At 37.3% G+C, this 27,798-nt stretch overlaps 1 protein-coding gene across 1 annotated transcript in view; it reads left to right on the forward strand.

The window, feature by feature from the left end:
• LOC122751134 (protein argonaute-3) overlaps window positions 1–27,798 on the forward strand; it is a 110,461-nt gene that overhangs the window by 37,581 nt on the left and 45,082 nt on the right. The window contains exons 3-5 of the mRNA XM_043998073.1: window positions 8,530–8,650; window positions 11,204–11,412; window positions 15,994–16,130. Coding sequence (XP_043854008.1) covers window positions 8,530–8,650; window positions 11,204–11,412; window positions 15,994–16,130 — 467 coding nt within the window. The remainder of the gene's footprint in view (window positions 1–8,529; window positions 8,651–11,203; window positions 11,413–15,993; window positions 16,131–27,798) is intronic.

A 27,798-nucleotide genomic window follows, 5' to 3' on the forward strand; every position in this document is an offset into this window, starting at 1 on the left:
TTCTTTAATCTCACTGGGATACAGACCTAGTGGTGGTATTGTTAGATTAAAGGGTATGCACAGTTTTATAGAAGAATTTTTAGGCATTGTTCTCCAGAATGGTTGGACCAGTTCACAACAACTCCACCAACAAGTACATCAGTGTCCCTATTTTTCCACATCCCCTCCAGCATTTTCCTTTTCTGTCATGTTAGCCAGCCCGATGGGTGTGAGGTGGTGGTACATGAGAGTTGTTTTAATTTACATTTCTCTATTAATAGTGATTTAGATTTTTTTACATATGACTATTAATAACTGATTTCTTCCTCTGAAAATTGCCCATTCATATTCTTTGACCATTTATTAAGGGTGAGAAGTGAGACCTTTATCAGGAAAACTTGCTATAAATCTTCCCCCCGGTTTCCCATTTTCCTTCTAATTTTTACTGCATTGTTTTTTTGTTTGAAAACCCTTTGTAAGTTAGTGTAATCAAAATTCCATTTTACCTTCCTTGATTCTCTCTGTTGTTTTAGTCATGAACTCTTTCTTCCTTTATCCATAGATCTAACAGGTAATTAGGATCTCTGGTTTTGTTAAGTATTTCCAAACTAATTAGCTAAGGAGTACTTTTGGATATATAATATAAGAACTTTAGTATGGAATATGGGGATGGGGCCTAGGATAACTGTAATAAAGGAAACATTAATAATATTTTGGAGCAAAATAATGCTAGTTAAACTTGTTTTCATAATGTAAATTTCCCACATGTTGAAAAAACATTTTGACATATGAATTCATATCAAATATGATTAACATCTGAATTCTCATAAAACCTATTCACATCATACAGAATAGTCTGAGAAGTACTGCTTTCAGTGATTCCAGATGGAAACAAATTTTGGTTCCATTCTGTTTTATAACACTCTTCACCTTAAGGCAGCAACTATTTTATTTTGTCTTTTTATCCACAGTGCCTTTCCTATTATAATAGTCACTTAATAATTGTTTGTTGAATTAAACTAATTTAAAATTCAGAGGCTTTTTGTACCTCTGGAACTACTACTGATATTCTAATGTCAGTTTTATGCTTTATAAATATTTTTAGTTACTGTAGACTTGATTGAGTTGTCAAGATCAGCAGAATTTAATTCTAAATTCTTGATATCTTTTTATATTCTCCACATTCTGTTTTACAAAGAAGTGTTTGTTTTCAATTTCCATACTATGACCGCTTGAATTGACCAATTAAACCTCTTGATTAATTTATGGAATTTGTGGTTTAATGAGAGAAAAAAATACCCTGAACTTGCACAACTGCTATTTTAGAAAAGTGAGAGGTAGCTAGGATTCATTAACAATTTGCATTTGGGGGCAGCTAGGTGGTGCAGTGGATAAAGCACTGGCCTTGGATTCAGGAGGACCTGAGTTCAAATCCGGCCTCAGACACTTGATGCTTACTAACTGTGTGACCCTGGGCAAGTCACTTAACCCCCTACACCCCCACCAAAAAAAAAAAAAAGAAGAAGAAGAAGAACAGTTTGCATTTGTCTTAACCAGATAGCTGTGGATAAAACCTCAAAGTCACTATAGGATTAGATTTTAATTTGCAAAGTGTACAGGTTCTACCCAGTGACTTGTTAGTGGAAATGTTTGTTTATTTCTGTGAAGGCTTATGAATGATTCACTTAAGTGACTAATGCTCTGAAATACTCCAAAATGAACATGTGTTGGGTTCAGCAGGTCCATATGCAGTTCACACAAATATTTGCCAGAAGTGTATTAAATGGAGTACTAGAATGATAAATCCCATTGAATTACTGCTTCAGTCAGGAGTTTTATGGGTTCCCAGAATGTAATTAAATGCCTTTGCTTATGGTTCTGCATAGCATGTACATGAATCATCTCATGAGTAAACTTGAAAGATTTATTCTTCAGACTTAAGAGTCCGCTGCCTTTATGTTCCTTTTCTCTTGATTTTATTCTTATTCAGTGGTTTTGATTGGAATTTGTCAATAGTAGGTGACCATTTTTATTACACTGGTATCAAATGCTATAAATGCTTATTTTAAAACTTAGATGGATTTTAATAAAAAGAAACCTTTTAAGAATTGACCTAGATTAGAAATATTATAATTTTTCTAAGTTCTGTTCTGGTTCTTTATTTTGCTAATTTATATATATTGATAACTTATTTTCCTTCTTTCCTTGTGTGATCATGCCTGCGAGTATCTCTGGGGTAGAAGTTATTCTAATTTCAGAAGGACTTATATATATTTTACCAGTGTTTTATTTTATATTGTGTTAAATAGTATTTACTTTCAGGTGCTTATCTGTGTACTAATATAACATGGTATTCACAAGCAACTGAGTTCTGCCACCTGGCTCTATCCCATCAAGGGTATCTCTAAGGATCTTAAATAGTTACATCAACAATATTATACTGACCTTGTCTAGATGGGATCATTTAAGGATGCCTAGCACTTCCCACTGCTTTATTAATACTTACAATAATGAAGCCCATGAGAGAGCTATGTAAAACTATATACGATTTTTAATTCCTTTGCTTAAGGAATTTCTTTTTCCCTATACTAAGGCCACCTATGAAGCAATGTGGCATTCTACTTCTTGTTAACTAAAAGGCACAGAAAGCTTATATTCATTAAATGAATTAGTATGAAGTAAGAGAATATTAAATATTTGGATGAGATTTCAATCTGTATTGAAGCTAGATTCTCTAGTCTCCAAAAAGGGTAAAATTATCAAATACTATACAGAAATAGTTTAAAATCTAAGCATCTGATTGCAGTATGGCTAAAACTTCACATTCTTCTATAGAACAACTGATAGAATATGAGGTTATTTCTTTTTTTCTCATACATTATGTTATTGTCATTGTGAATTTCTGTATAGTTATCACACAGAAGCCAGCAGGTTGGCCAGGATTTCCTTCTTGTTCACCTAGAAGTAGCTCTGGAAGATAGACATCTTCTCCAGCATTTCCTTCTCTACTTTAGTGCTACAACTGCCATGGCACCCAGAGCAGTAGCTTCTTTGGCCTTCAGTCTTTTTCTTTCTTTAGTCAGTACTGTTCCCTCTCAGTCCAGGACTGCTTTTGCCTGCTTCAGTCTCTGGTTCTCTTATTTGCCTGCTTCAGAAACCTCAACAACTCACTTCTGAGCCTGTAGCAGCTGCTATATACCCCACAGCAAGCTGGCTATAATCATGCCAAGACTGCTAGGACTAAGCTCACCACCATATATTTAATTGGTAGAACAAAGACAGTGAAAATGACATCCTATCTGAATGTTTTTGAAGCTGTGCCATTGACCTGTATCATCAGTGTGCTAATTGCTTGCCGTTTTGTCCATAGCTACTCTGTAAATTATAGGTTAATATTCCTTTTGTTGCTGAGATATTGTGAAGACAGATATTAAATGATAAAATATTTAGTTGCGATGTAATATCTTTTTTTCTTTTCTTTTCTTTTTTTTTTTTTTGCAGGGCAATTGGGGTTAAGTAACTTGCCCAGGGTCACACAGCTAGTAAGTGTTAAGTGTCTGAGGCCAGATTTGAACTCAGGTACTCCTGAATCCAGGGCCAGTGCTCTATCCACTGCGCCATCTAGCTGCCCACAATGTAATATCTTAATGGGCTAATTTGATGAAAAGAAACTAGTGTTTTTCTGTATAAAGGTATTTTTAATAGATATACTAATTCTACTCCAATTATTATAGGAATATTAGTGGTTGCAATGGGGTAGTTGCTCCAATGCATGTATAGAATGCTTTTGTGTGATGTGATTTTGGAGGAAAGACCCAAGAAAATGTGAGAAACTTAGTTTTAGGTACTGCTCTGAGTACTTAGCTCTCTTGGGGAAACTATAGCAAACAAAATATATCGATAACTATAGTTATTGTTCACTGTTTTACTTAGAAAGTTAGAAAACTGACAAATACCAGTTGAATGCCTCACAGAGCTTAAAATGATCTTGGAGTAATATCTAAATACATCTTAATTGAAAGGAAGAATGATTCTTTTTATGACAGAACAAAATTTGGAATGACTATATGTGGACTTTTACATATAAAGTTAGATATCTTTCCTAACTTTTGGCCATCTTGGCAAATTATAACATTTTAGAGCTGAATAAATAGGACCCTAGAGACTCTGATTCCTTATTTTTCTTAACTTTGTCCTCCTTTTAAGCTCAGTTTAAGGGTTGGTTTGTTTTATAGACCAGTGATCTGAGCCCCTCCTTGAATAGAGGTTTTGGGAGGAGCCATTCAATCTGGGAGAGGGGCCCAGGACCTGGGGGTACTTCTTTGGTGAGCATTCCAGGGCTGAAGTAATCTTCCAGGATGAAGAGATTTCTGGGGCATATGGAGAAGTCCTTAGGAGTGTAGTCAGTTGGAAATGAAGAGAATTATGTAATGACAAATTTGGAGGAGGACTTTAATCTAAAGCTTACCTGATCAGGAATACCTAGTGCATTATCTCCAGGTAGTCAGCTACCTTTCCCTTAAAGACCTATTCTGAAGGAACCTAATGCCTCCTGAGATAGCTTAAACTGTTAGGAAATTTTTCTTGAGTCAAGTGTAAAAGCAGCTGGGAGTAGTGAAGAGAGATCAGTCTGAGTTCTGTAATATCCTAAGTCAGTTAGTCATCTATAGTTATTAAGTAACTGCTATGTGCCAGGAACTGAGCTAAGTGCTAGGGATACAAAGAAAGACAAAAATAAAATTCCCTGCACTTGAGGAGCTCACATTCTAATGGGTGAGACAATGTGCAAACAGATAATGTGCAAACAAGATAGAAGCAGGATAAATTGAAGATTATCAACAGAGGGAAGGCACTAGAATTAAATGGAATAAGGAAAGCTTTTTGTCAAAGGTGGGATTTTAGTTGGGGCTAGAAGGAAGCCATGGAATCCATAGAGACCAACCAGCAAACTATTTGTAATGATTCAGACGTGAGATGATGAAGGCCTCCACTAAGGTGATGGCATTGTCAAAGAAGAGAGAGAAGTATATGTGAGAGATATTATGAAGGAAGAAACAGCAGGATTTGACCACTGATTGGAAATAAGGGTGGGAGGTAGTGAGAGAGTGAGGAGTAAAGAATGACTCCCAAATAAAAATGTTTATTATTTAAAAAAAAAAAAGAATGGCTTCTGACTTGCAGGCCTAGGAATAGTGGTATCCTAGACAGTAATAGGAAAGTTTTGGGGTTTTTGTTTAAGGAGATGACCATTTATTTTACTTTTTTAAAAATGATAAACATTTTTACTTAAAGTTTTGAGTTTCAAATTTTATCCTTCCTGGGGCAGCTAGGTGGTGCAGTGGATAGAGTACTGGCCCTGGTGTTAGGAGGACCTGAGTTCAAATGTGGCCTCAGATACTTACTACCTGTGTGACCCTGGGCAAGTCACTTAACCCTCATTGCCCCACAAAAAAACCCCCAAAAAACAAAAAAAGAAAATTAAAGGAAAAAATGAAAGAAAGTGAAAAATAGCATGCTTCTGTGTTCTATCAATATCAGTTCTTTCTTTGAAGGTGGATAGTATGCTTCATTAGTCCTCTGGGATTGTCTTAGATCTTGTTGTATTTCTGAGAATAGTTAAGTCATTCACAGTTCTTCATCAAACAATATTTTGTTCTCTTGGTTCTGCTCACTTCACTATATATCAGTTCATATAAGTCTTTCCAGGCCTTTCTGAAATCATCCTGATTGTTATTTCTTACAGCACAATAATATTCCATCACCATCATATACCATAGCTTGTTTAGCCATTTTCCCAATTGATGGACATTCCTTTAATAGGAAAATTTAGAAGGGGGGTGGATTTGGAAGAAAAGATAAGTTCAGTTTTTGAAATATGGAGTTTGAGATTTCTGTAGGACATTCAGTTCAAGATATCCAATAGGATATGAGAGACTAGAGGTCATTAGAAAGGTTAAGGTTGAACAAATAAATCTGACAATCATCTACATAGAGATAATATTTGAATCCATAGGAATTGATGAGATCACCATGTGAAATAGTATAGGAGAAGAGGACCCAGGAGTGAGCCTTTGGGGATAGTTATTTAAGTCTGTAGTTCTGTAAAAGTGCTTTGTGGTTGTGTTCATACAATTCTTCTATGTGTCTTAGCAAATGGACTTGCAGATCTGTTATATTCCATTTGGTTAGTCAACAAGCATTTATTAAGAATTTTCTATGTTCTGATCACTTTTGCTGAATAGCGAGGATGTAAGGGAAAACAAAAACACAGTTCCTGCTTTCAAGGAACTCATATTTTAATGGGAGACAACGTGAGAAACAAGTACATCAAGATGGATACAATGTACGTGGAAGGTAATTTCAGAGGAAAGATTCTAGCAATTAAGGGATGAGGGTAGAACAAGCAAGAAGTTGGAATTTAAACTGTGTTGAAGGAACCCAAGGAAGCCAGGCATCTGAGGTGAGAAGGAAAAGCAAGCAGTCCAGGGATGGGGACAGCCAGTGCAAAAGCGGAATTGGGAGATATGGTGACTAGATGATGGTGTGTATGGAGGGGAGTTAAGCTCCAGAGTCCTGAGTAGTGGGGAAATTATATGATTAATCTACATCTAGCTGGTATTCTTTTAGTTTAGGTTCAGTATTGGAATGGTAGATTTACTTAGCTATTAACTATAGTATAGAAAAGATCTTCAACAAAAATATGGTATTACTTAGCTTGGGTAGAAGTGTCTCATCTCAGCAGGAGGAGTTCAGAGAAACCTGGAAGGACTTGCGTGAACTGATGATGAGTAAGAGAACAACATTATACACAGTATCATCAACATTATGTATTGATCAACTGTGATAGACTAGATTCTTCTCACCAATACAACAGTACAAGAAAGTTCCAAAGGACTCATGATGGAAAAGGCTCTCAGTCCAGGGGGGGAAAAAGGAACTGTGGAATATGGATGCTGATTGAACCATACTATTTCTTTTGTTTTTGGTGCTGTTGTTTTTCTTTTTTGAGGTTTTTCCTTTTTGCTCTGATTCTTCTCTTATAACGACTAATGCAGAAATATGTTTAATGTTATTATATATATATAAAACCTATATCAGATTACCTGCTGTCTAGGGGAGGGGGAGAGGGAGGAAGAAAAATTGGAAATCGGAAATCTTATATAAACAAATGTTGAAAACTATCTCTACATGTAACTGGAAAATAGTAAAATACTTTTATTTTAAAAAAAGAAGAAGAAAAAAAGAAGTATCTCATCTCTATTCCTTTGCATAGGCTGTCCCCCATGTTTGGAATACATTCTTCCCTTATCTCCCTTTTATAGAATCCCTTTCATCCTTCAAAGTTCAACTTGTATCACCTCCAGGAAGTCTGTCCTGATGTCAATTGTTAGTGTTGTTCCCTCCCCCTCACAAAATTAATTTGTATTTATATTTTGTATTTAATTTTTTTTTTTTAGATAGGCAATTGGGGTTAAGTGATTTGCCCAGGGTCACACAGCTAGTAAGTGTTAAGTGTCTGAGGTCGGATTTGAACTCAGGTGCTCCTGACTCCAGGGCTGGTGCTCTATCCACTGCGCCACCTAGCTGCCCCTTTGTATTTAATTTTATGCTCATGTTTCTCTACCCTAATAAAAATATAAGTTTTTTGAAGTTAGGCAGTATTTTGCTTTTGTCTTTGTATCTCCATAGCAGTCAGTCACTAAATGCCTGTTGGATGGTTGAATAGGTGAAAATAGAAAGAAATTTCGGTGTGGGAATTAAAGCTTCTTCTTAGTAAAAGAGGAAATGAGGGCATTGTTAGAAGCCTAAAGAGAGTACAAAAGGTTTGAAGATCAGCTGTGTGAATGGGATTGGGATTCAGAAATAAATAAAAAAGATTATCAGGCAATAGTGTGGTCTTACTGTACTTCTGACTTCAGGTTTATGGATTTCCATAGAATTATATATGCAAAGCTTCTTTATGTACAATGCTATTTCATTACCCTTCCTATTATACCTGATTCTTTTGAATAATTTAAAATTTTCAGCTATGAGGCCTATTCCACTGTCTCAATTTTAACAGATATCTAGCTCTACAATTTTTAGATTTTTATTCCTGCCTTCTCCCTCATTTCAGTTGGCAGCCTTCTTGAACAAGTTATCCAGCCAAATACATTCTTCCCTTCTCAAAATATCTAATCTTTGCCAGGAGCACATTGTTTTGTTTGTTTTTTTTAGTGAGGCAATTGGGGTTAAGTGACTTGCCCAGGGTCACACGGCTAGTTAAATGTTAAGTGTCTGAGGCCGGATTTGAACTCAGGTACTCCTGAATCCAGGGCCGGTGCTCTATTCACTGCGCCACCTAGCTGCCCCAGAAGCACATTGTTTGGATAATAATTTTCCAGAAAACCAAATTCCTTTCAGAATGTTGACAGGTTCTTAAATCTTATCAAAAATTGATTCAGCTAAATAGGTGATACTAAACGTGATACTAAAGATTTGTGATTTATTATCTTTTTTCCCTTCAGCCTCACATAGACATTCATATTAATATTGTTTTTTCTTCTTTAGGGAAGTGGTTGACTCAATGGTTCAACATTTTAAGGTAACAATATTCGGAGACCGAAGACCAGTTTATGATGGGAAAAGAAGCCTTTATACAGCCAATCCACTTCCGGTAGCAACTACTGGGGTAAGAAATTCATACTTTTTGCAGTTTTTATTAATATAGATGTGCTTTTACTAAGAGCCAACCACCTTCCCTTTCCCCCCCCCCCCCAGCCAAAAAAAAATAGAACTAGAAAAATACTACACACTATGTCCATATAAGAGAAATAGAATGAAGGAGAATGAATAGGGAGGAAAAAAAGCAAAGAGCTCTGATGGTAACCTCCAGGATGGGGCTGAAAAGTTATGATCCTTTATGTGTGAAAATTAATTTAAATGCACTTTGTTAGTTTGCTCAAGAAAATGCCTGAAGCCAAGAGATGCAGTTTTCCCCTCCTGGAATTCTTTGCCTCTTGGCTTCCCTGAAGTCTCAGATAAAATCCTACTTTGTATGGGAAGCCTTTCCCAGTCCATATTAATTCTAGTGCCTTTCCTCTGTTGATTACTTCCTATTTATCCTGTCTACAGCTTGTTTGTATGTATGTGTTTTGTCTCCCACATTAGATAGTGGGGTCTCTGAGGGCAGGGAATCTCTTTTGCCTTTTTGGGGGGTTGGGGGAGGTTAATCACTTGTACTTAGTACAGAATTTGACACTTAGAAGATGCTTAATAAATGTTCATCAATTGACCATTACTAAACAAGTTTAGTTGGTTGTCAATGTTTATTATTAAGGTTTAATAACATTTAAATTTAAAATCTGTGTTTATGCCTTGCAAGATAAGTCTTGCGTTATTTCATTTAAAATGCTTATTTAGTATTGTCCATGTGAATAATAATAGACATTTGAAAAGTTTTATTTATCTTTTAATAGCACCTCATTTCCTATTATGTTCTTGCCTTCTCCTCCCAGAAATCTGTCTGCTCTAACAAAGAGTTTTTTAAAAAGGGAAAAACTAAGTTCAGCCAAAAAAATCAACAACACGTCAACCCTTTCCAACATTATATGTAGCATTCTTGATGGAAGTGAGGTCTATCACCATACCTCTTCAGTGACAAGCTTGTTCATAATTATACAGTACTAACTTTAAATTTTGTTTTCAATTTATATTGTTGTAGCTATTGTATTATTTTCCTGGTTCTATTTATTTCACTTTTATATAAGTTCATATGACTTCTCATGCTTCTCTGTATTCTTTTTCATTGTTTCTCACAGCACAGAAATATTACATTACATTTTATGTAACACAATTTATTTAATCATTCCTTAGTTGATGGCATCTATTTTTTCTTCCAGTCCTTTTTATTTTTTTTTTAAATGATGCTGTAAATATTTTGGTTTATTGAATCTTTCATTTTGCCACTGTCTCTTTGAACTATGTGCCTAGCAATGGGATCTCTGTGTATGTCATAGCATATGGACATTTTAATCATTTGTTTAAATTACTTTCTAGAACGTTTGCTCCACTAACAGTACATCAATATGTTTGCTTCTGTCATTTACTATTCCCTTCCTTTTTCATGTTTGCCAAATTTCTGAATGTGAGGTGAAGCATCAAAGACTGTTTAGTTGCTTTTTTCCTTTTAATGATATGGAAATGTTTCCATATGGACATCATTAGTTTACAGTTATCTTTTTTAGAACTGTTTGTTTTGTTTTGTTTTGTTTTGTTTTTTGCAGGGCAATGGGGGTTAAGTGACTTGCCCAGGGTCACACAGCTAATAAGTGTCAAGTGTCTGAGGCCGGATTTGAACTCAGGTACTCCTGAATCCAGGGCCAGTGCTTTATCCACTGCGCCACCTAGCCGCCCCCAGAACTGTTTGTTAATATCATTCGACCATATTAGGTTTGTGGGGAATTCTTTTGTTTTAGACATTTGTATTGATTCCCTATATATATTTTGGATAGTTTCCTTTAATCAGAGGTAGTCGATGTAAATATTTCTACCTATTCAACTGATTCCCTTATCATCTCTGTGACTTTAATTTTCTTGTACAAAAGCTTTTCAATTTTAATGTATGCACTTTTTTTTTTTTGGCGGGACAATGGGAGTTAAGTGACTTGCCCAGGGTCACACAGCTACTAAGTGTCAAGTGTCTGAGGCTGGATTTGAACTCAGGTCCACCTGAATCCAGGGCCGGTGCTTTATCCACTGTGCCACCTAGCCACCCCCTAATGTATGCACTTTTAAAAGCTCTCATGTAAGTTTCCACTTTTACTTTGCTGTTTTTTTAAATTAATGCTTTAATATTTTAAGGCATTTGTGATGTTGTCTATTATATTCACACGTATCTCTGCTTGAACAGTCTTAGTAGTTTCTTCTAAAAAAAAAAATCAATCCCTCTGCCACCATTTCTGGTGATAAAGTCACCTGACTTCAGCCTCACTAGTCCTCCCACCAAAAATTTTCTTTAAAATCTGGTACCATATTTGAAGTTCTTTTGTTGTGGTGGATTTTTTTTGTTTGTTTGTTTGGTGCAGGATAGGGCTTATTTTCTACTGGCATAGTCTTTGTAGGCTATTGTCGGCCCCATGCCATGATGAAGCATTGGACCTTAGTGGAGAACTTGTAATTAAAGATCAGAGAACATGTGTGTATCTTGTTATGTTTTGATTTGGTTCTTTTTCTTTCCCAACAGGTGGATTTAGATGTTACGTTGCCTGGAGAGGGTGGAAAAGATCGTCCTTTCAAGGTGTCAATAAAATTTGTGTCTCGGGTGAGCTGGCATCTGCTGCATGAAGTTCTGACAGGACGGGCTTTACCTGAGCCTATAGAACTAGACAAACCAATCAGCACTAACCCTGTTCATGCTGTCGATGTGGTGCTACGACATCTACCCTCCATGAAGTGGGTTCTCTTATTTTCTTTGTATTTTTAAAAAATGAGGGGTGATTTGTGCATATTTTTCTTTGAAAGGCCCTCATTAGTTTTCCTATGTTGATCAGGCATTACATGTATGATCATCTGAAGTACAGATGTATTTTCCTTCAGGATTTGAAATCATAAACCTCATTGTGTCAGTATTCATCATATTTGTGTTCTGAGGGGGCAGCTAAGGTGGCGCAGTGGATAAAGCACTGGCCCTGGATTCAGGAGGATCCGAGTTCAAATCTGGCCTCAGACATGTGACATTTACTAGCTGTGTGAGCCTGGGCAAGTCACTTAACCCCCTTTGCCCCGCCTCTCCCCCAATTGTGTTCTGATGGCTACTTGTGGTAAAAATAGATATGTGATAAAGAAGATACTCATCCTTTCTCTTAGCTGATTAATTTTTATAGTTTTTTGTCCTACTAATGTTTTATATGTTATCTAATTTCATCCTCAAGAAAATCCTATCCATTAGGTCATATATGTGTTATTCCCATTTCTCAGATGAAACAAAAGCTTAGAATTTCCCACGGTCACACAGTAAGTGTCAGAACTTAGATTAGAACTTAGGTCTTCTGATTCCAAACTTGTTATTCTTTTCACTATGCTGCAGTATCTTTGTATATTTCAAACACCTTATTTTAAAAGCTATTTATCCTGTTGCTCAACCAATCAGTAAGAATTTATTAAGCTGGATAAAGCACCGGCCCTGGATTCAGGAGTTCCTGAGTTCAAATCCGGCCTCAGACACTTGACACTTAATAGCTGTGTGACTCTGGGCAAGTCACTTAACCCCATTGCCCCGTAAAAAAAAAAGAAAAAAAAAAAGAATTTATTAAGCTCCTACTGTTTGCCAGACACTGTGCTGGGCACTGGGTTACAAATACAAAAAAATGGAGCCTCTCTTAAGGAACTTGTATTCTAATGGAGAGATAGCTAGTACAAAGATAAGCATATACAGAATAAATGTAAAGAAAATAAATATAAGGTAATTAGGGAAGGAGGGGACTAGTTGTCGTTGGAAGATACAGGGATCAGGAAAGGCTTCAGGTAGGAGATGGTGCTTGAACTGCCTCTTGAAGGAATTCTTTGAGGTAGAGATGAGGAAGGAGTGCTTACCAGATACGGTGGATGGTCAGTGCAAAGGCATGGAGACTGGGAGAATAAGGCCAGATAGAATGGATCACAGCTTGTGGGAGAGGTAGTGAGATATTGGACACATAAACTGGATTAGGTTGTAAAGGGCTTTTAAAGCTAAAAATATCCTACTCATACCCTGGGTGACCTGAATTCTTGCACTGACTTCTTCCCAAGGTTAGGCCCCTCTGTATCATTGAGATTCAGACTGGATAGGATCTTCAGAAGTTCTTTGACATGTTAGGTCAGAATGCTAGGATCGTTAGAGCCCCTGGGCCTGGGCTGGCCAGGTCTGAGGACTGTTTTATTGTGGTCAGCTTTAGGCTAGGCTGGGCTAGGAGCAGCTAGGTGGCACAGTGGATAAAGCACTGGCCCTGGATTCAGAAGGAGCTGAGTTCAAATCCAGCCTCAGACACTTGACACTTACTAGCTGTGTGACCCTGGGCAAGTCACTTAACTCATTGCCCTGCAAAAAAAGTTAAAACTTAAATAAAATGTTTAAAGCAACATATAGGCTGGGCTGGTCTCAGGCCCCCAGCGGCTCTCCAACTATCCATAGGCTTTCTTAAGGGAACTCTCTGTTCTTGCTGTCTCAGGAAATAGAGACTTGCAGATTGCAGTTGCCTGTTTTTGGTCACTCTGCCCTCACCCTGGTAGGCTCATTCATGTATGAGCTTCTGGCTGACCTCTTATACAGTTCTCAGGTGGAAGAAATCACTTAGTATAGTTTGTCGTTGGATTTCTTGATCATTATCATTCTGTCTGCTTCACACTTTAGGGTCTTGCTGGAGTAAACATAGGCTATCTTCCTCCCATTCAGGCAGCTGTCTTGGCAGGAAGGCTAATGGTCTGGTCTCAGTCTTCATTCTTCTCAACCTGTCTTCTGTTTCATGTGACACTGCTGACTACTCTCTCCTCTGGGTTTTTGTGACAACTCTCTCCTAGTTCTCCTGTCTGTAGCTTATCAGTCTCATTTGCTGGCTTATTATCCATATCATGCCCCCTAACTGTGGGTGTTCTTCAGGGCTCCATTCTAGGCCCTCATCTCCCTCTATTGATTCTTGGTAACCTTATCAGCTCCTTTAGTTTGAGCTATCATTTCAGTTACTCTTTTTTTTTTTTTAAGTGAGGCAATTGGGGTTAAGTGACTTGCCCAGGGTCACACATGTAGTAAGTGTTAAGTGTCTGAGGCCAGATTTGAACTCAGGTACTCCTGACTCCAGGGCTGGTGCTCTATCCACTGCGCCACCCCTAGCTGCCCCTTGAGCTATTATTTCTATGCTGGTGACTCCTAGATCTATAATCCAGCCCCAGTCTCTCCCCTAAGCTACAGTTTTCAATCCCCAGTTGAACTGAATATTTCAAACTGGATATCTTGAAGACATCTCAAAGTCAACATGTCCAAAACTGAACTCATTATCTTCTCCCAAAACCCATTTCTCTTCTAAATTTCCCTCTTTCTGATGAGGGACAGTTAGGTGATGCAGTGAATAGACCACTGGCCCTGAAGGTGGGAGGACTTGAGTTCAAATCTCAGCTCAGACACTTATTAGCTGTGTGATCCTGGGCAAATCACCTAAGTGCCTTAAAAACATCTAGGGCCATCTCCAGTCATCCCGATAATATATTTTGCCACTGGACCCAGATAGCTGTGGAGGAGAGAGTGAGGCTGTTGACTTTACACAGTCCTTCCTCTCTTAAATCCAGTTCATTGCAAGTTACAATGTCTGTCATGGTCCTCTTCAAGAACAAAGTACAAACAATAATCTCTGATGGTGGTGCTACCATCCTTCTAATATCCCACATTGTTAATTATCGCATGATCTTCAACTCCTCATTTTCCTTCACTCCATATATTCATTTGGTTGCCATCTCTTGCTATTTTTACCTCCACACATCCAACCCCTTTTCTACAGTTACATAACTACCACCTTAGTTCATCACCTCTTGGATAGATTATAATGCAAGAGCCTCCTAACTGGTTTCCTTGTTTCAATTTTCTCTTCTCAGTTCATCTTACATAATACTGTCAAGTAATTTTACTTAAGCATAGATCTGACCATATAATCTGCCTACTCAGTTAATTCTAGAGGGCGTCTATTCCCTCTAAGATAAAATATAAATTCCTCTGTTTAGTTTTATAACCAGTTAACCTCTTGTAACATGGCTTTACAAGACTGGTCTTTCCAGGCATTACTTGCCATTCTCTGATCTAGTCTAACTTGAGTTCTTTCCTTTCTTCAATCATGTTACTCTATCTCTCATCATAATGCTTTTGCCCTGACCATCTCACATACCTGGAATGCTTTCATCCTCCTAGAGTCCCTCTCTTCCTTTAAGATGGAGCTAGAGAACTGTCTTTTCTGTGAAACTTTTACAGTTTTCCTGATTTCCATCCCCACAATTACTATTGCCCCTCTTTCAGATGACCTTGTATTTAACTATTTTGTATATATTTATGTTAACTTTATATTTATGTTGTGTGTATATATATTTACTTATTTTCACCCCTCCCATTAGAATGTAAGCTTCTTGTGAGAAGGGACGGTTCCATTCTTTAATACTACATTAATTGAAAAGTGAAAGGAAGGGGGGAGAAGAGTAGAGGAGATGAGACAAGAAAATGAGAAGACAGACTAGAATACTCAGATTGGAGTTTAGGGGAACAGAGTGAAGAAAAAGTAACGTCAAAAAATCCCAGAAGGGAAAGTGCATCTAGGAGGATAGGTGGTCAGCATTCTCAGAAGCAGCATAGGGGTCAAGAAGAATAGGAATGGAAATACAGTCTTATTTTTTTTATTTAACCAGACTTAGCATTTCACTCCCAAGTGAAAAAACTCTATCATTACAAGTCAGCACATTCTCTGCAACTTACACCCTTAGGGTGTTGCCTGGGGCACTGAGAGGTTAATTGATATGCCAAAGGAAATACTTCCAGTATGTGTCATGGATAGGACTTGAACCCAGGTCTTGACAACTCCAAATCTGCATCTCTGATCACATGCTACCACCTCATATTTAGTTCTGCTGTAGAAGAATGTCTCCATTGCTTTTGTTTATAGTAGCTTTTTACGTATCAGCAGTTCCATGACAACATTTCCTTATGCTTATGGAACTCCTGAATTTTGAACCTATGTGGACTTCTTGGAATGTCCAAATAAAACACTCATTCCACTAAATGAGTTTTTAAAATAATGACTTAACATTAAAATATGATGAATGGTTACAATCCAGTTGGGTCCTTTTTATTATTCCCAACCAGGAAAATGTTCCTTTTATTTTCATATATTTGGCATTTCTGTTCTTTTAGTAATATAGTTTTACAGTGTTACAATTAAAGTTTCTAATATGTTCTAAGGGTCATTTAAAACTTCATGTAGAAGACCAATTGAACACAGAAAGTGACTTGTTTTCGTTTTGCAGGTACACCCCTGTGGGCCGTTCCTTTTTTTCTGCTCCTGAAGGATATGATCACCCTCTGGGAGGGGGCAGGGAAGTATGGTTTGGATTCCATCAGTCTGTCCGACCTGCCATGTGGAAAATGATGCTTAATATTGATGGTAAGGAACCTAGTTCTGTATTGCATTATTGGTATGACTTTTGTGTAATGTGTGCCTCTTATACTAAAACTGTACATTTCAATTTTTTGATAAGACTTTAGCAAGACAGGAAAAAAAGAACCTTCTAAACTTTTATTAAAGCAATAGCATTCCAAAAACGCCTTTTAATAAAAAGCTTTACATCCTGGAAAGACTTAAGTGGATTGAGGCTGAGCAAAGTGGACAGAACCAAGAGAACATTGTACACAATAACAGCAACATTGTATGATGATCAACTATGATAGACCTATGTCTTCTCAGCAATACAATCATCCAAGATAATTCCAAAAGACTTATGATAGAAAATGCTTTCCACATCCAGAAAAAAGAACTGTGGAATCTGAATGTAGATTGAACCATACTATTTCTACTTTTTTTGCTTTTGCTTTTTGTGGTTTTTCCCTTTTGTTCTGATTCTTCTTTCACAACATGACTAATGGGGAAATATGTTTTTGTTGTTGTTTTTTGTTTTAGTGAGGCAACTGGGGTTAAGTGACTTGCCCAGGGTCACACAGCTAGTAAGTGTTAAGTGTCTGAGGCTGGATTTGAATTCGGGTACTCCTGACTCCAGGGCCGGTGCTCTATCCACTACTCAGAAATGTTTTGATATGATTGTACATATATAACCTATATCAGATTGCTTTCTGTCTTGGGGAGAGGGGAGGGAAGGGAGAAAGGAAGAAAAACATGGAACTCAAAATTTTATAAAAATAAATGTTGAAAACTATCTTTACAAGTAACTGGAAAATAATAAAATATTTTTAAGATTGAAAAACAAAAGCTTTACATATGATGTGCAGATTCATCCTATTTAAGTATTAAACATGAAGTTTGGACATGAGAAATATCAAACCCTAACTTTATGATCTGGGTTTTTTGTGTTTTTTTGTTTTTGTTTTTGCAAGGCAATGAGGGGTTAAGTGACTTGCCCAGGGTCACACAGCTAGTAAGTGTCAAGTGTCTGAGACTGGATTTGAACTCAGGTACTCCTGAATTCAGGGCCTGTGCTTTATCCACTGTGCCACCTAGCTGCCCCCTAACTTTATGATCTGAACAGAATTTTCTGTATGACTCATTTTTGTTCTTTTAACTCTAATAAGCAAGCATTTCTCTGCAAAATTTGTATTTTAAAGCAACAAACTGGAACAGTCAAGATAACAAAAAAGATGTTCTGTCTACTACTACTTTATAATACAGTGCTATTTTCAATCACAAACGTTTATTCTTCTTGTGAATCCTAATGTACTTTTCATTCATACAAATCTGTTGTTGAGAGAATTTTTCTGTTTTAATTACTGAATCTAGGAATAGTTTTAGATATTTTGAGAATGCTTTCAGAAGTTAGGGGAAAAAACACAAAATTGAGCTCAGTGTCTAGTTTGGGTCATGGTTTAAAAAGAAAAGGGCACAAATGGGTACTTGTCACTTTCAACCTTTATATCCAGTCTAATGCCAAGCATTGTGAGTTTTTTACCTTTATAACATATCTTGTATGTGCCCCATTCTCTCTTCTGACAATGCTACTGGGGTGATGCAGGTTCTTTTCACCTCACACCTGGACTACTGCAATAACTGATATGTCCTCTACTCACTCCTCAAATTGATCCTCCTAAAACTCAGGTCTAACCAAGGCATTGTCTCCTCCCTCTCCCCCTACCCCAACCCAATAAGTAAACCCCAGTGGTTTCTCGTCACCTCGAGGATCAAATATAAAGTCACCTGCCGTCTCTCCCACCTTTCCAGTCTTCTCACACCTTACTTTCTAGCCCCTCTGCACTGACTTCTTTGCTGTTCTTACACAAGATACACTATATCCTAGTTCTGTGCATTTTCTTCCTTCCTTTTAAAATTTTTTTTTCCCTTTCTTTTTTGATAATAACCATTTTATTAAAGTTTTGAGTTCCAGATTCTATCCCTCCTTCTCTCCTTCCCCTCCCCTCTCCCTGAGGCAGCAAGCAGTCAGATATAGGTCATACATGTGTAATTATGTAAAACATTACCATATTAGTAATTTTGTATAAGAAAATTTGAATAAAAGGGAAAAAATGAATGAAAATGAAAAATAGCATGCTTCAGTCTGTGTTCAGTCAATTTCAGTTCTTTCTTTGGAGGTGGATAGTATGCTTCATTGACAGTCCTTTGGGATTGTCTTGGATCATTGTATTGCTGAGAATAGATAAGTCATCAAACAGTATTGCTGTCACTATGCACAAAGTTCTCCTGGTTCTGTTCGTTTCATTATACATCAGTGCATGTAAATCTTTCCAGGCCTTTCTGAAATCATCCTGCTTGTCATTTCTCATACCACAATAATATTCCACTACAATCATATACCACAGCTTGTTCAGCCATTCCCCCATTGATGGGCATCCCTTTGATTTCCAATTCTTAGCCATCACAAAAGGAGCTGCTAGAAATATTTTTATACGAATAGGTCTTTTTCTCTTTCTGGGGATGTCTTTGGGATATAAACCTAGCAGTGGTATTGCTGGATCAAAGGGTATGCACAGTTTTATAGCCCTTTGGGCATAGTTCCAAATCATTCTTCAGAATGGTTAGATTCGTTCAGTTCAGTGCATTTTCACTCACTGTTCCCCATGCCCGGAATTCTCTCCTTTTTCATATTTGCTTCCCTGGCTTCCTTCACATCCCAGCTAAAATCCCACCTTCTACAGGAACCTTTTATCAGTTCCTTTAATTCTAGTGTCTTCCCTCTGGGATTATTTTGTATGTCTGTGTATATGTATGTTTGTGTGTTACATACATACATATATATATGTATATATCAATATATATACACACACAGAGTATATATGTACTGTTTAGAGAGAGTATGTGTCTATTACACATGTTGTTTGTCCTTTGTTTTCAAAGAGGAAAAATGACACCATAGGTGACATCTTGTGTGTGAATTGGATTTAAGTGAACAGAGTTACACAAAGTCATCAGCCTCACTCTTGTTAAGGGCTAAAATTCTAGCTAGTCTGTCTAAAATATCCAATGAGTGGTCGCCAATAAATTATAAGCTTTAGCAAGAGTTAGACTTTTAAGCATTTATTAAGGAGAATAAGAATTTGATAAAGAGAGAAGAAAGGCCTAGATTCCTATCTATTAAAGGGAGAGCACATTTCTAGCCCCGCTCTCCACCAGAGTCCAAAGGAAAGAGCCTGAGACCAAGCGCCAGTCTCTTCCTTCCTCCTCCCACTAGCCCACGTCACTTCCTGACGCCAAAGAAAAGACTCCTGGTCTTGCCCTCAAAGACCTTCGCTTCATGGGCGGAACTCTTCTACAGTAAGTCTCCAGCAGGTGGCGTCATTCCAATCATTGAAGAACAAAAGTCAAGATGACTGGCGATGGCCCAGGATGCATTGGATGACCTTGGCTTCTCTCTGATATCTAAGTACTCCACAGCCCCTACTTTAGCCTCCTTCATGGCTATCATAACAAATTATTCTCATCTGCCCATTCTACCAGGGTGGAGGGGAGGTCTTCACGTGTTTGAGGTAGACATCTCCCTAACTCACCAACAGGTTTGAGACCTACTGATTATCCTCGACCTGGTTTAGCCCATCTGCCAAGATGGTTTAGGGGAGTGTGGCTACTGCTAGCTAAAGCTTCTTGGAGCCACAGGTAAGAATTGGGTGAATCAGGTGGAGAATAAAAAGCCCTTACAGCAGAGGTGCTAGTCCTCCTAAATACCCAATGTACCTTATTATATAGATAAATTATACATGCATACATACATACATACATACTTACTTACTTACTTACTTATTTATTTTTGGTGAGGCAATTGGGGTTAAGTGACTTGCCCAGGATCACACAGCTAGTAAGTGTGCTCTATCCACTGTGCCACCCAGCTGCCCCCTAGATATACATATATAATGTATGTGTATACGCATCTCCATCCCACCTAATCCCTTGTAATAGACATGTGCACGTGCATACACACACACACACACACACACACACACACACACACATACATATCCTATAGGGAATGACCTAGAACTAAAGGGATTGGGAAAAGCTTCCTTTAAAAGGTGGGATGGAGATAGAGATATAATCTACAGTGTTACTTGATAAATCTTGTATGCAAATTGTCTCCCCCATTAAGTGGTAAGGTCCTTCAGGGCTTGGGCTGTCTTTTGACTTTCTTGTATCCTCAGTGCTTAGCACAGTGCCTGACACATAGTTGATACTTAATAAATACTTACAGACTAACATCACTTAATGGAGAAGTCTTAACCACCAAAAAGCACTTTTAGGATTTTTAATTGGGGAGTGCTAGCTAAGCAGCTCGCTGCAATATTGGGGCAAGGAAGGAAACCGGCAGCCTCCCTCAAAACAGAACAAGATTTATTTTAACAAGAATGAACTTAAAAAAAAACCACAAACAGGATCAGTAGGATCAAGGGAAAGGAAATAAAATGGGGAAAGGGAAATTATAATATCTGAAAAATACCACCGCCCAGGAATCAGCTGAAAATATGCAACAGAATGCCTGTCGCTTTCCAGCTTCCACCTAGAATGCCCAATTCTCCTCCCCCAAACCTAGAAACACCCCACACAGTCCCAGCCAATGGGATGGCTGCTCTGACAGTCACATGACTGCCCTCACTAGGATTCCAATCATTATAATTTTGCCAGGCCCATGTGGTGATGATGTGAGGTGCCAGAGCCCTGGCAAGGGCTACAACCAGTGGGTGGAGCCCCAGGCCAGTGCTCTCTGAGGCATAAAAACCTCAAATAACAATCAATTCTTTACAGGATGAATGTTTAATATTTTTGTAACTGAATTGTTTTAAGGAATATATTTGTGATTTAGGTGAGCTTTTCCAAATACTAACAAATCAAACTGATGAGGGTTAACTAGATAAAGTTTCTGTTTTGCTTTTGGTAAGTAGAAAAGAGTGAGAGAAAATTAATCCAAATTATATGAGAGTTCTGAATTGTCACTTATGACCTAGGAGTCACATAGATAATGCCCTAATGGGCTTGTTTAGCCATTGTTTGGCATTCCTTTGATTTTCAATTCTTAGCCACCACAAAAAGAGCTGCTATAAATATGTTTGTACAAATAGGTAAAAGGTGTTTTTAGGCAGATTATAGAGAACCTTTAAATATCTAGATCAGAAGCTTGCCTGTTAATTGGTAGACAGTGGACAATCACTAAAGGTTTCTGATTAGACAGGTAAAATCTTATGTGGCATATTAAAATGATTATCTTTATGATCGTTCAGTGGTGTGAAGGGTGAGTAGTAGAAGGGAGAGATTAGATTTAAGATAGCAGGGTTATTTGGCTATTGAAATAGTCCAAGACAGATGTAAGAAGGGTCTAGTTGGATGCAAGAGGAAAGGAGGTCAGATAGATGGATAAAAGATTTGTTTTGGCAGTAGATTCAACAGGACTCAGAAATCAATTGGATGTGTGGGGTGATGTATATGAAGGAATTGGAGATGGTTTAGGTTTTGAGCATGGACATCAAGGATTATGTGGTGCTGCCAACAAGAAAAGTAGAAAAAAAGGGGAAGCCAAAAGAGAAAAAGACCTATTTGTGGGGCAGCTAGGTGGCGCAGTGGATAGAGCACCGGCCCTGGAGTCAGGAGTACCTGAGTTCAAATCCGGCCTCAGATACTTAACACTTACTAGCTGTGTGACCCTGGGCAAGTCACTTAACCCCAATTGCCTCACTAAAAAAAAAGAAAAGAAAAGAAAAAGACCTATTTGTGCAAAAATATTTATAGCAGCTCTTTCTGATTTCAGAAAGGCCTGGAAAGATTTGTATGAACTGATGTATAGTGAAGAGAGCAAAACCAAGAGAACATTGTACACAGAGACCGCAATATTGTTTGATGAAGAACTGTGGAAGACTTAACTATTATCAACAATACAGTGGTCTAAGACAATCCCAAAGGACTATCAATGAAACATACTATCCACCTCCAAAGAAAGAACTGATATTTATGGAACACAGACTGAAGCATGCTATTTTTCACTTTTTCATTTTTCTCCCTTTTATTAAAGTTTTCATATACAAAATGACAAATATGGTAATGTTTTACATAATTGTACATGTATAACCTATATCTGATTGCTTACTGCCTCAGGAAGTGGGGGGGGGTGGACGGAGGGATAAAAATTGGAACCCAAAACTATAAATAGAAATACTTATTACTTTTTTTTTTAAGTGAGGCAATTGGGCTTAAGTGACTTGCCCAGGGTCACACAGCTAGTAAGTGTTAAGTTTCTGAGGCCGGATTTGAACTCAGGTCCTCCTGACTCCAGGGCCGGTGCTCTATTCACTGCGCCACCTAGCTGCCCCTGCTTATTACTTTTTTCTTTTTTTTTTTTTTAGTGAGGCAATTGGGGTTAAGGGTCACACAGCTAGTAAGTGTCAAGTGTCTGAGGCCGGATTTGAACTCAGGTACTCCTGACTCCAGGGCCGGTGCTCTATCCACTGCGCCATCTAGCTGCCCCTGCTTATTACTTTTTTTAAAAAAGAAAGAAAAAAGTGGAAGGTGATGGGATTTGGTATATATATTTTATTCTCTAAATTATCAGCTTCTTGAAGGTTGAGATTGTATATTACTCAATTTGCTATTCCCCATAACATGTGGATTTTATGTATTTTAAGACAGTTATTTAGTATTTATTATTTGTCAAGACCCAAGGTAGACAAAGAAACAAAGATTACATGCTGTTAGTGCTTATAACCTAGTAAATTACTTTGCCACAGGATAGCATAATTCCATTCTAAAAATTCACTTAGTATATAACCTGATAGAATATGATGTTTCCCTAAAGGATAATTGAATCCCATTTCCGTCAAGAGCCTATGAGCAGGTACACCACAAACCCAGCAAATCTGAGTTGAAAAACTTTATTTCAGCATACTTTTAGGGGCTGCTTTTTCAAGAAGTTATGTTTTTGTATCTACCATTTCAGGAAAAAAAAAGATTTTGTTGTTTTGCTTCTAGAAAAAAATAGGGAGAATAAATAACATGTAGAATTTAGCTGCTTTATAGTCAGAACCACTTAAAATGTGTCCTTTAGAAAGGAAAACACATTTAACCAATAAATATTAGTCTAGGTAAGAGTGTTTTGTTTTTTCATGATTTTTATTATCTTAGATTCGGGGGGAAGCTCTAACTTACGTAAGGGGCTAAAATTCTAGCTATACTATCTAAAATCTAATGAGTGGTCGCTGGTAAATTATAAGCTTTAGCAAGAGTATTTAAGTGTTTAAGTATTTATTAAAGAGCATTAGGATCAGAGAGAAAGGTAAAAATCTAACTATTTTGGGGCAGCTAGGTGGCGAAGTGGATAGAGCACCGGCCCTGGAGTCAGGAGTACCTGAGTTCAAATCCAGGCTCAGACACTTAACACATACTCGCTGTGTGACCCTGGGCAAGTCACTTAACCCCAATTGCCTCACCAAAAAAAAAAAAATCTAACTATTTCTAAGAGAACCCATCATCTGATCCATCATGGCAAGGTCAGGAACAAAAAGGACCCAATGCTTCCTCCTTCCTCCCAGAAGCCTCCTGTGAAACTGGGAACATCCCCCATCCATATGCGCACACAGCTCCAAGCTAATTGGCTGGTAGCTTTAATAGACAATACCCACAAGCAAATGTCACTTCCTGATGCCAAAGAAAAGCTGCATGGCTTGCCCTCAGATGCCTTCTCCTCATGGCGGAGCTTTCCTACAGTAACTCTCCAGCAGGTGGCGTCACTCCAATCGTTACACTTAAAATTAGAAAATAGTTGGAGGTAATCAGTTTCTATACCAGTTATTGGAAATATAACAAAAATGCTTTTTTATTCTCCTGTACCCTATGGTATATAGTAGTGAGACAGTTACTCAACAGCCTTCTTCCTTTTAGTGAATTAACTTACATTTTTGTTTTTAATTCAACCCATAAATGGCGGCAGGGGCGGGGGGGGGGATGCGCAATTATAGAGATGAAATTTTAGATATCTTCACTGGAAAATATTATTTTCCCTCCTTTGTCATATGAGTTTACTTGATTTTAAAAGTATTAAGTGTTTACTTTATATCAGGCACCATCTTGCGTTATAGAGAAACAAAGATTAAAATGAAACAGGCCTTGCCCTCAAGGAGCTTATGTTATGTTGAGGGAAGACAATATTGAAGTCAGATAAGTAAATACAAAATGTATACAGCCATTTGGGGAGAGCAGCAAGAGGTGGAAGCTCTGACTACTTCAAACATAAGAATAGGCCTCCTAGAAGAAGTGAGCTAAATCTCTGAATAGATTCTATCAGGCGAGGGAGGAGTACCTTCAAGGCTATATAGAAGCACTGACATGAGACCTGCTATATATGTAGAAGGGAATTGGCAAGTAAGCCAGTTTGACTAGAACATATAGTGCTTAGAGCAGAGTAATATGCAATAAATCTGCAAAGGGTAAGCTAAAGCTAGATTGCGAAGGACTTAGCCAACCAGAAGAGTGTATTGTATCCTGAGGCAATTTTGGAGCTTTGGTGGGTGAGGGAGAGGGTTGTTCATGGTCAGACCTGAACTTTCAAGGCGCAAAAGGATAGGAAAAGAGATAAAAATATTCCCATTTGCCAATGATATGATGGTTTATTTAGAAAATTCTAGCAATTGCGACAATTGCTTAAGCAAAGTTGTAGGCTTTTTTAAAAAAAATCCTCAAAAATGAACTGCATTTCTATATAATAATAACATAATCCAAGAGATAATAATAGAAAGGGAAATCCATTCCAGATAACTATAAAATGCATAAATAATGTGGGGATCAGTTTTCCAAAGCACACAGAAGACTTGCATAGATTCAGTTACAGAGTTCTCCTTAAACAAACAATTTAAATAGCTAGAGGAATGTTTTATTCAGTGCTCATGGCTGGTCTGTGCCAGTGTAAAAAAAAGATATGGTCAGAATTAATTTATATTCAGTTCTATGCCAATCAAATAATTAAAGGGATGCTTTTCAGAACTCAATAAAATAATAAAAATTTGTTTGGAAAAATAAAAGATCTAGAATATGAAGGGAAATGAAAAGGAAGGAGGAATAGCACTTATCAACCTTGAACTGTATTACAAAGCGATCATCAAAACCATTTGGTATAGGTTAAAAAATACTAAGTAGGTCATTGGAATACACCAGACGAGGGAGATCTAAAAACAATGAAACTCAATAACCCAGTTTTTGATAAACCAGAAAACATAAATTAGTTAGGAAAGACCTCCTAAGGAAAGAAAAGCATTTCATACACTTTAACAGCTGTAGGTAGATGTATTCTTAACCAAACTAGGGATGGAGACAATTACAAAAGATAAAATAAATAATTTTAATTACAGGAAAACAGAAAAGATCCTGCAAAGAACAAATTAATGGATCTAAGATAAGGGAAGCAACTAAAAGGGGGGAAATTTTTTTTGTATAAAATTTCTCCGATAAGAGATTGTTATTCAGGATATATTAAGCAATGTATATATGATCAAAAGCCATTGCCCAAGAGATGTGATGAAAGAATATGAGCTTCAGTTCTCAAAAGAATTGCAAACTATTAACAAACATGAAAAAATGCTCCAAATGACTAATAATAAAAGAAATGTAAATCAAAACAACCTTTAGGTTTCATCTCACATCCTGAAAACTGGCAAAGATGGGCAGTGTTGGAGGAATTGTGGGAAGATAGGCATTGTTGCTAGATCTGTGGTGTAATGGTAGAGCAGTTTGAAATTCTGCAAATACAGTGACTAAAATGTCTGTACTCTTTTGATTATTCGTGCCCAACCTGTGGTAGAACATGCCAAACTCCTATTGGTCTTATCAGCCAGTAGTACACATTGTACCTTTTTTCCAACATACTGGTGTCACTTTGGTCGTCTTCGAGAATGAAGGGACAACAACCAGCTCTTTGACCCAGAGAGTCCATTTAGATTTATACCCCAAGAAGACCATTGACAAGAAGAAAGTTCCCATACCCACACACACACAAAAATACTTATAGGATTACTTTTTTATGATAGTAAAGAATTGGAAACAAAATAGATGCCTATTGATTGGAGAATGGCTAAACATTTTGTAGTACATGAATATAACGGAGCATTATTGTGCTGTAAGAAATAATGAATGTTATTAATACAGAGGGACTTGGGAATATCTACATGAACTGATAACCAGGTTAAGGAAGCAGAGCCAAGACACACACACACACACACACACACACACACACACACTGACAGTATTTTTTTAAATGTTGCAAAAATTTTTTTTTAAAGCATATTTCAAAATAAGATGGTATCACCCCAGTCCTTAATGGAGGTAGAAGGTCCATAAGTGTTGTCATTGCACACTTTTAAAAAATAATAAATATTTTTATTTAAAGTTTTGAATTCCAAATTTTATCCTTCCTTCCTTCCCTCCCTCCCCTCACTCCTCCCTAAGGCAGCAAGCAGTCAGATATAGGTTATACATGTACAATTATATAAAGCATTACCATATTAATAATTTTGTATAGGAGAACTTGAATAAAAGAAAAAATGAAAAAAAGTGAAAAATAGCATGCTTCAGTCTGTGTTCCATCAATATCAGTTCTTTCTTTGGAGGTGGATAGTATGCTTCATTGATAGTCCTTTGGGATTGTCTTGGATCATTGTATTGCTGAGCATAGATAAGTCATGCATAGTTCTTCATTGAACAGAATTGCTGCCACTGCACACAACATTCTCTTGGTTCTGCTCACCTTACTATACATACGTTCATATAAGTCTTTCCAGGCCTTTCTGAAATCATCCTGCTTGTCATTTCTTATAGCACAATAATACTCTATCACAATCATATAATATAGCTTGTTTAGCCATTTCCCAATTTATGGGCATCCCTTTGATTTCCAATCTTAGCTACACAAAAAGAGCTGCTATAAATATTTTTGTACAAATGAGTCTCTCTCTCTTTTGGAATGTCTTTGAGAGATATAAACCTAGCAGTGGTATTGCTGGATCAAAGGGTTTGAACAGTCCCATAGCTGTTTGGGCATGGTTCCAAATTGCTCTCCAGAATGGTTGGATTTGTGCACAGCTCCACCAGTGTTGGATTATCGTCCCAGTTCTCTCCCACATCCCCTCCAACATCTAGTATTTTCCTTTTTTTGTTATATTTTTTTGCCTTGTTAGATATATTGATCAGTTATACTCATTGATTTTCCTTATCTTTTTCTCTTCAAAAAATATTGCTTGTTATATCAGTAAAAGGGAAGAGAAAAGGGATATTAGTGGAAACTGGTGATGTAAAAATAAGAAGACATTAGTAAAATCTTATTTAAAAAAAAAAAAGAAAGAAAAACCAGCATCATGTACAAGATGAGAGAGGGATGGGTAGGCAACAGTTAATTTCAAAAGAACTTGGAGGTTTTACTGGCCTGCAAGTTCAGTGTGAGTCACTGTAATGTGCAGTCAAGATTTTCATTCAAATTAAATTCAAATTAAAATCAATTAACTTAGTACAAGGACTTTTTAAGTTGTTAAATTTTTTTAATCTAGTTTGAAACTGTAAAAACTAGAATGGAAATCTATTTTATTTGATCATTTACCTCACTACACTAGCAAATACTGCTCTCATCTAGTTCATA

Source organism: Dromiciops gliroides, chromosome 3 (assembly GCF_019393635.1).
Source record: "Dromiciops gliroides isolate mDroGli1 chromosome 3, mDroGli1.pri, whole genome shotgun sequence".
NCBI lineage: Eukaryota > Metazoa > Chordata > Mammalia > Microbiotheria > Microbiotheriidae > Dromiciops > Dromiciops gliroides.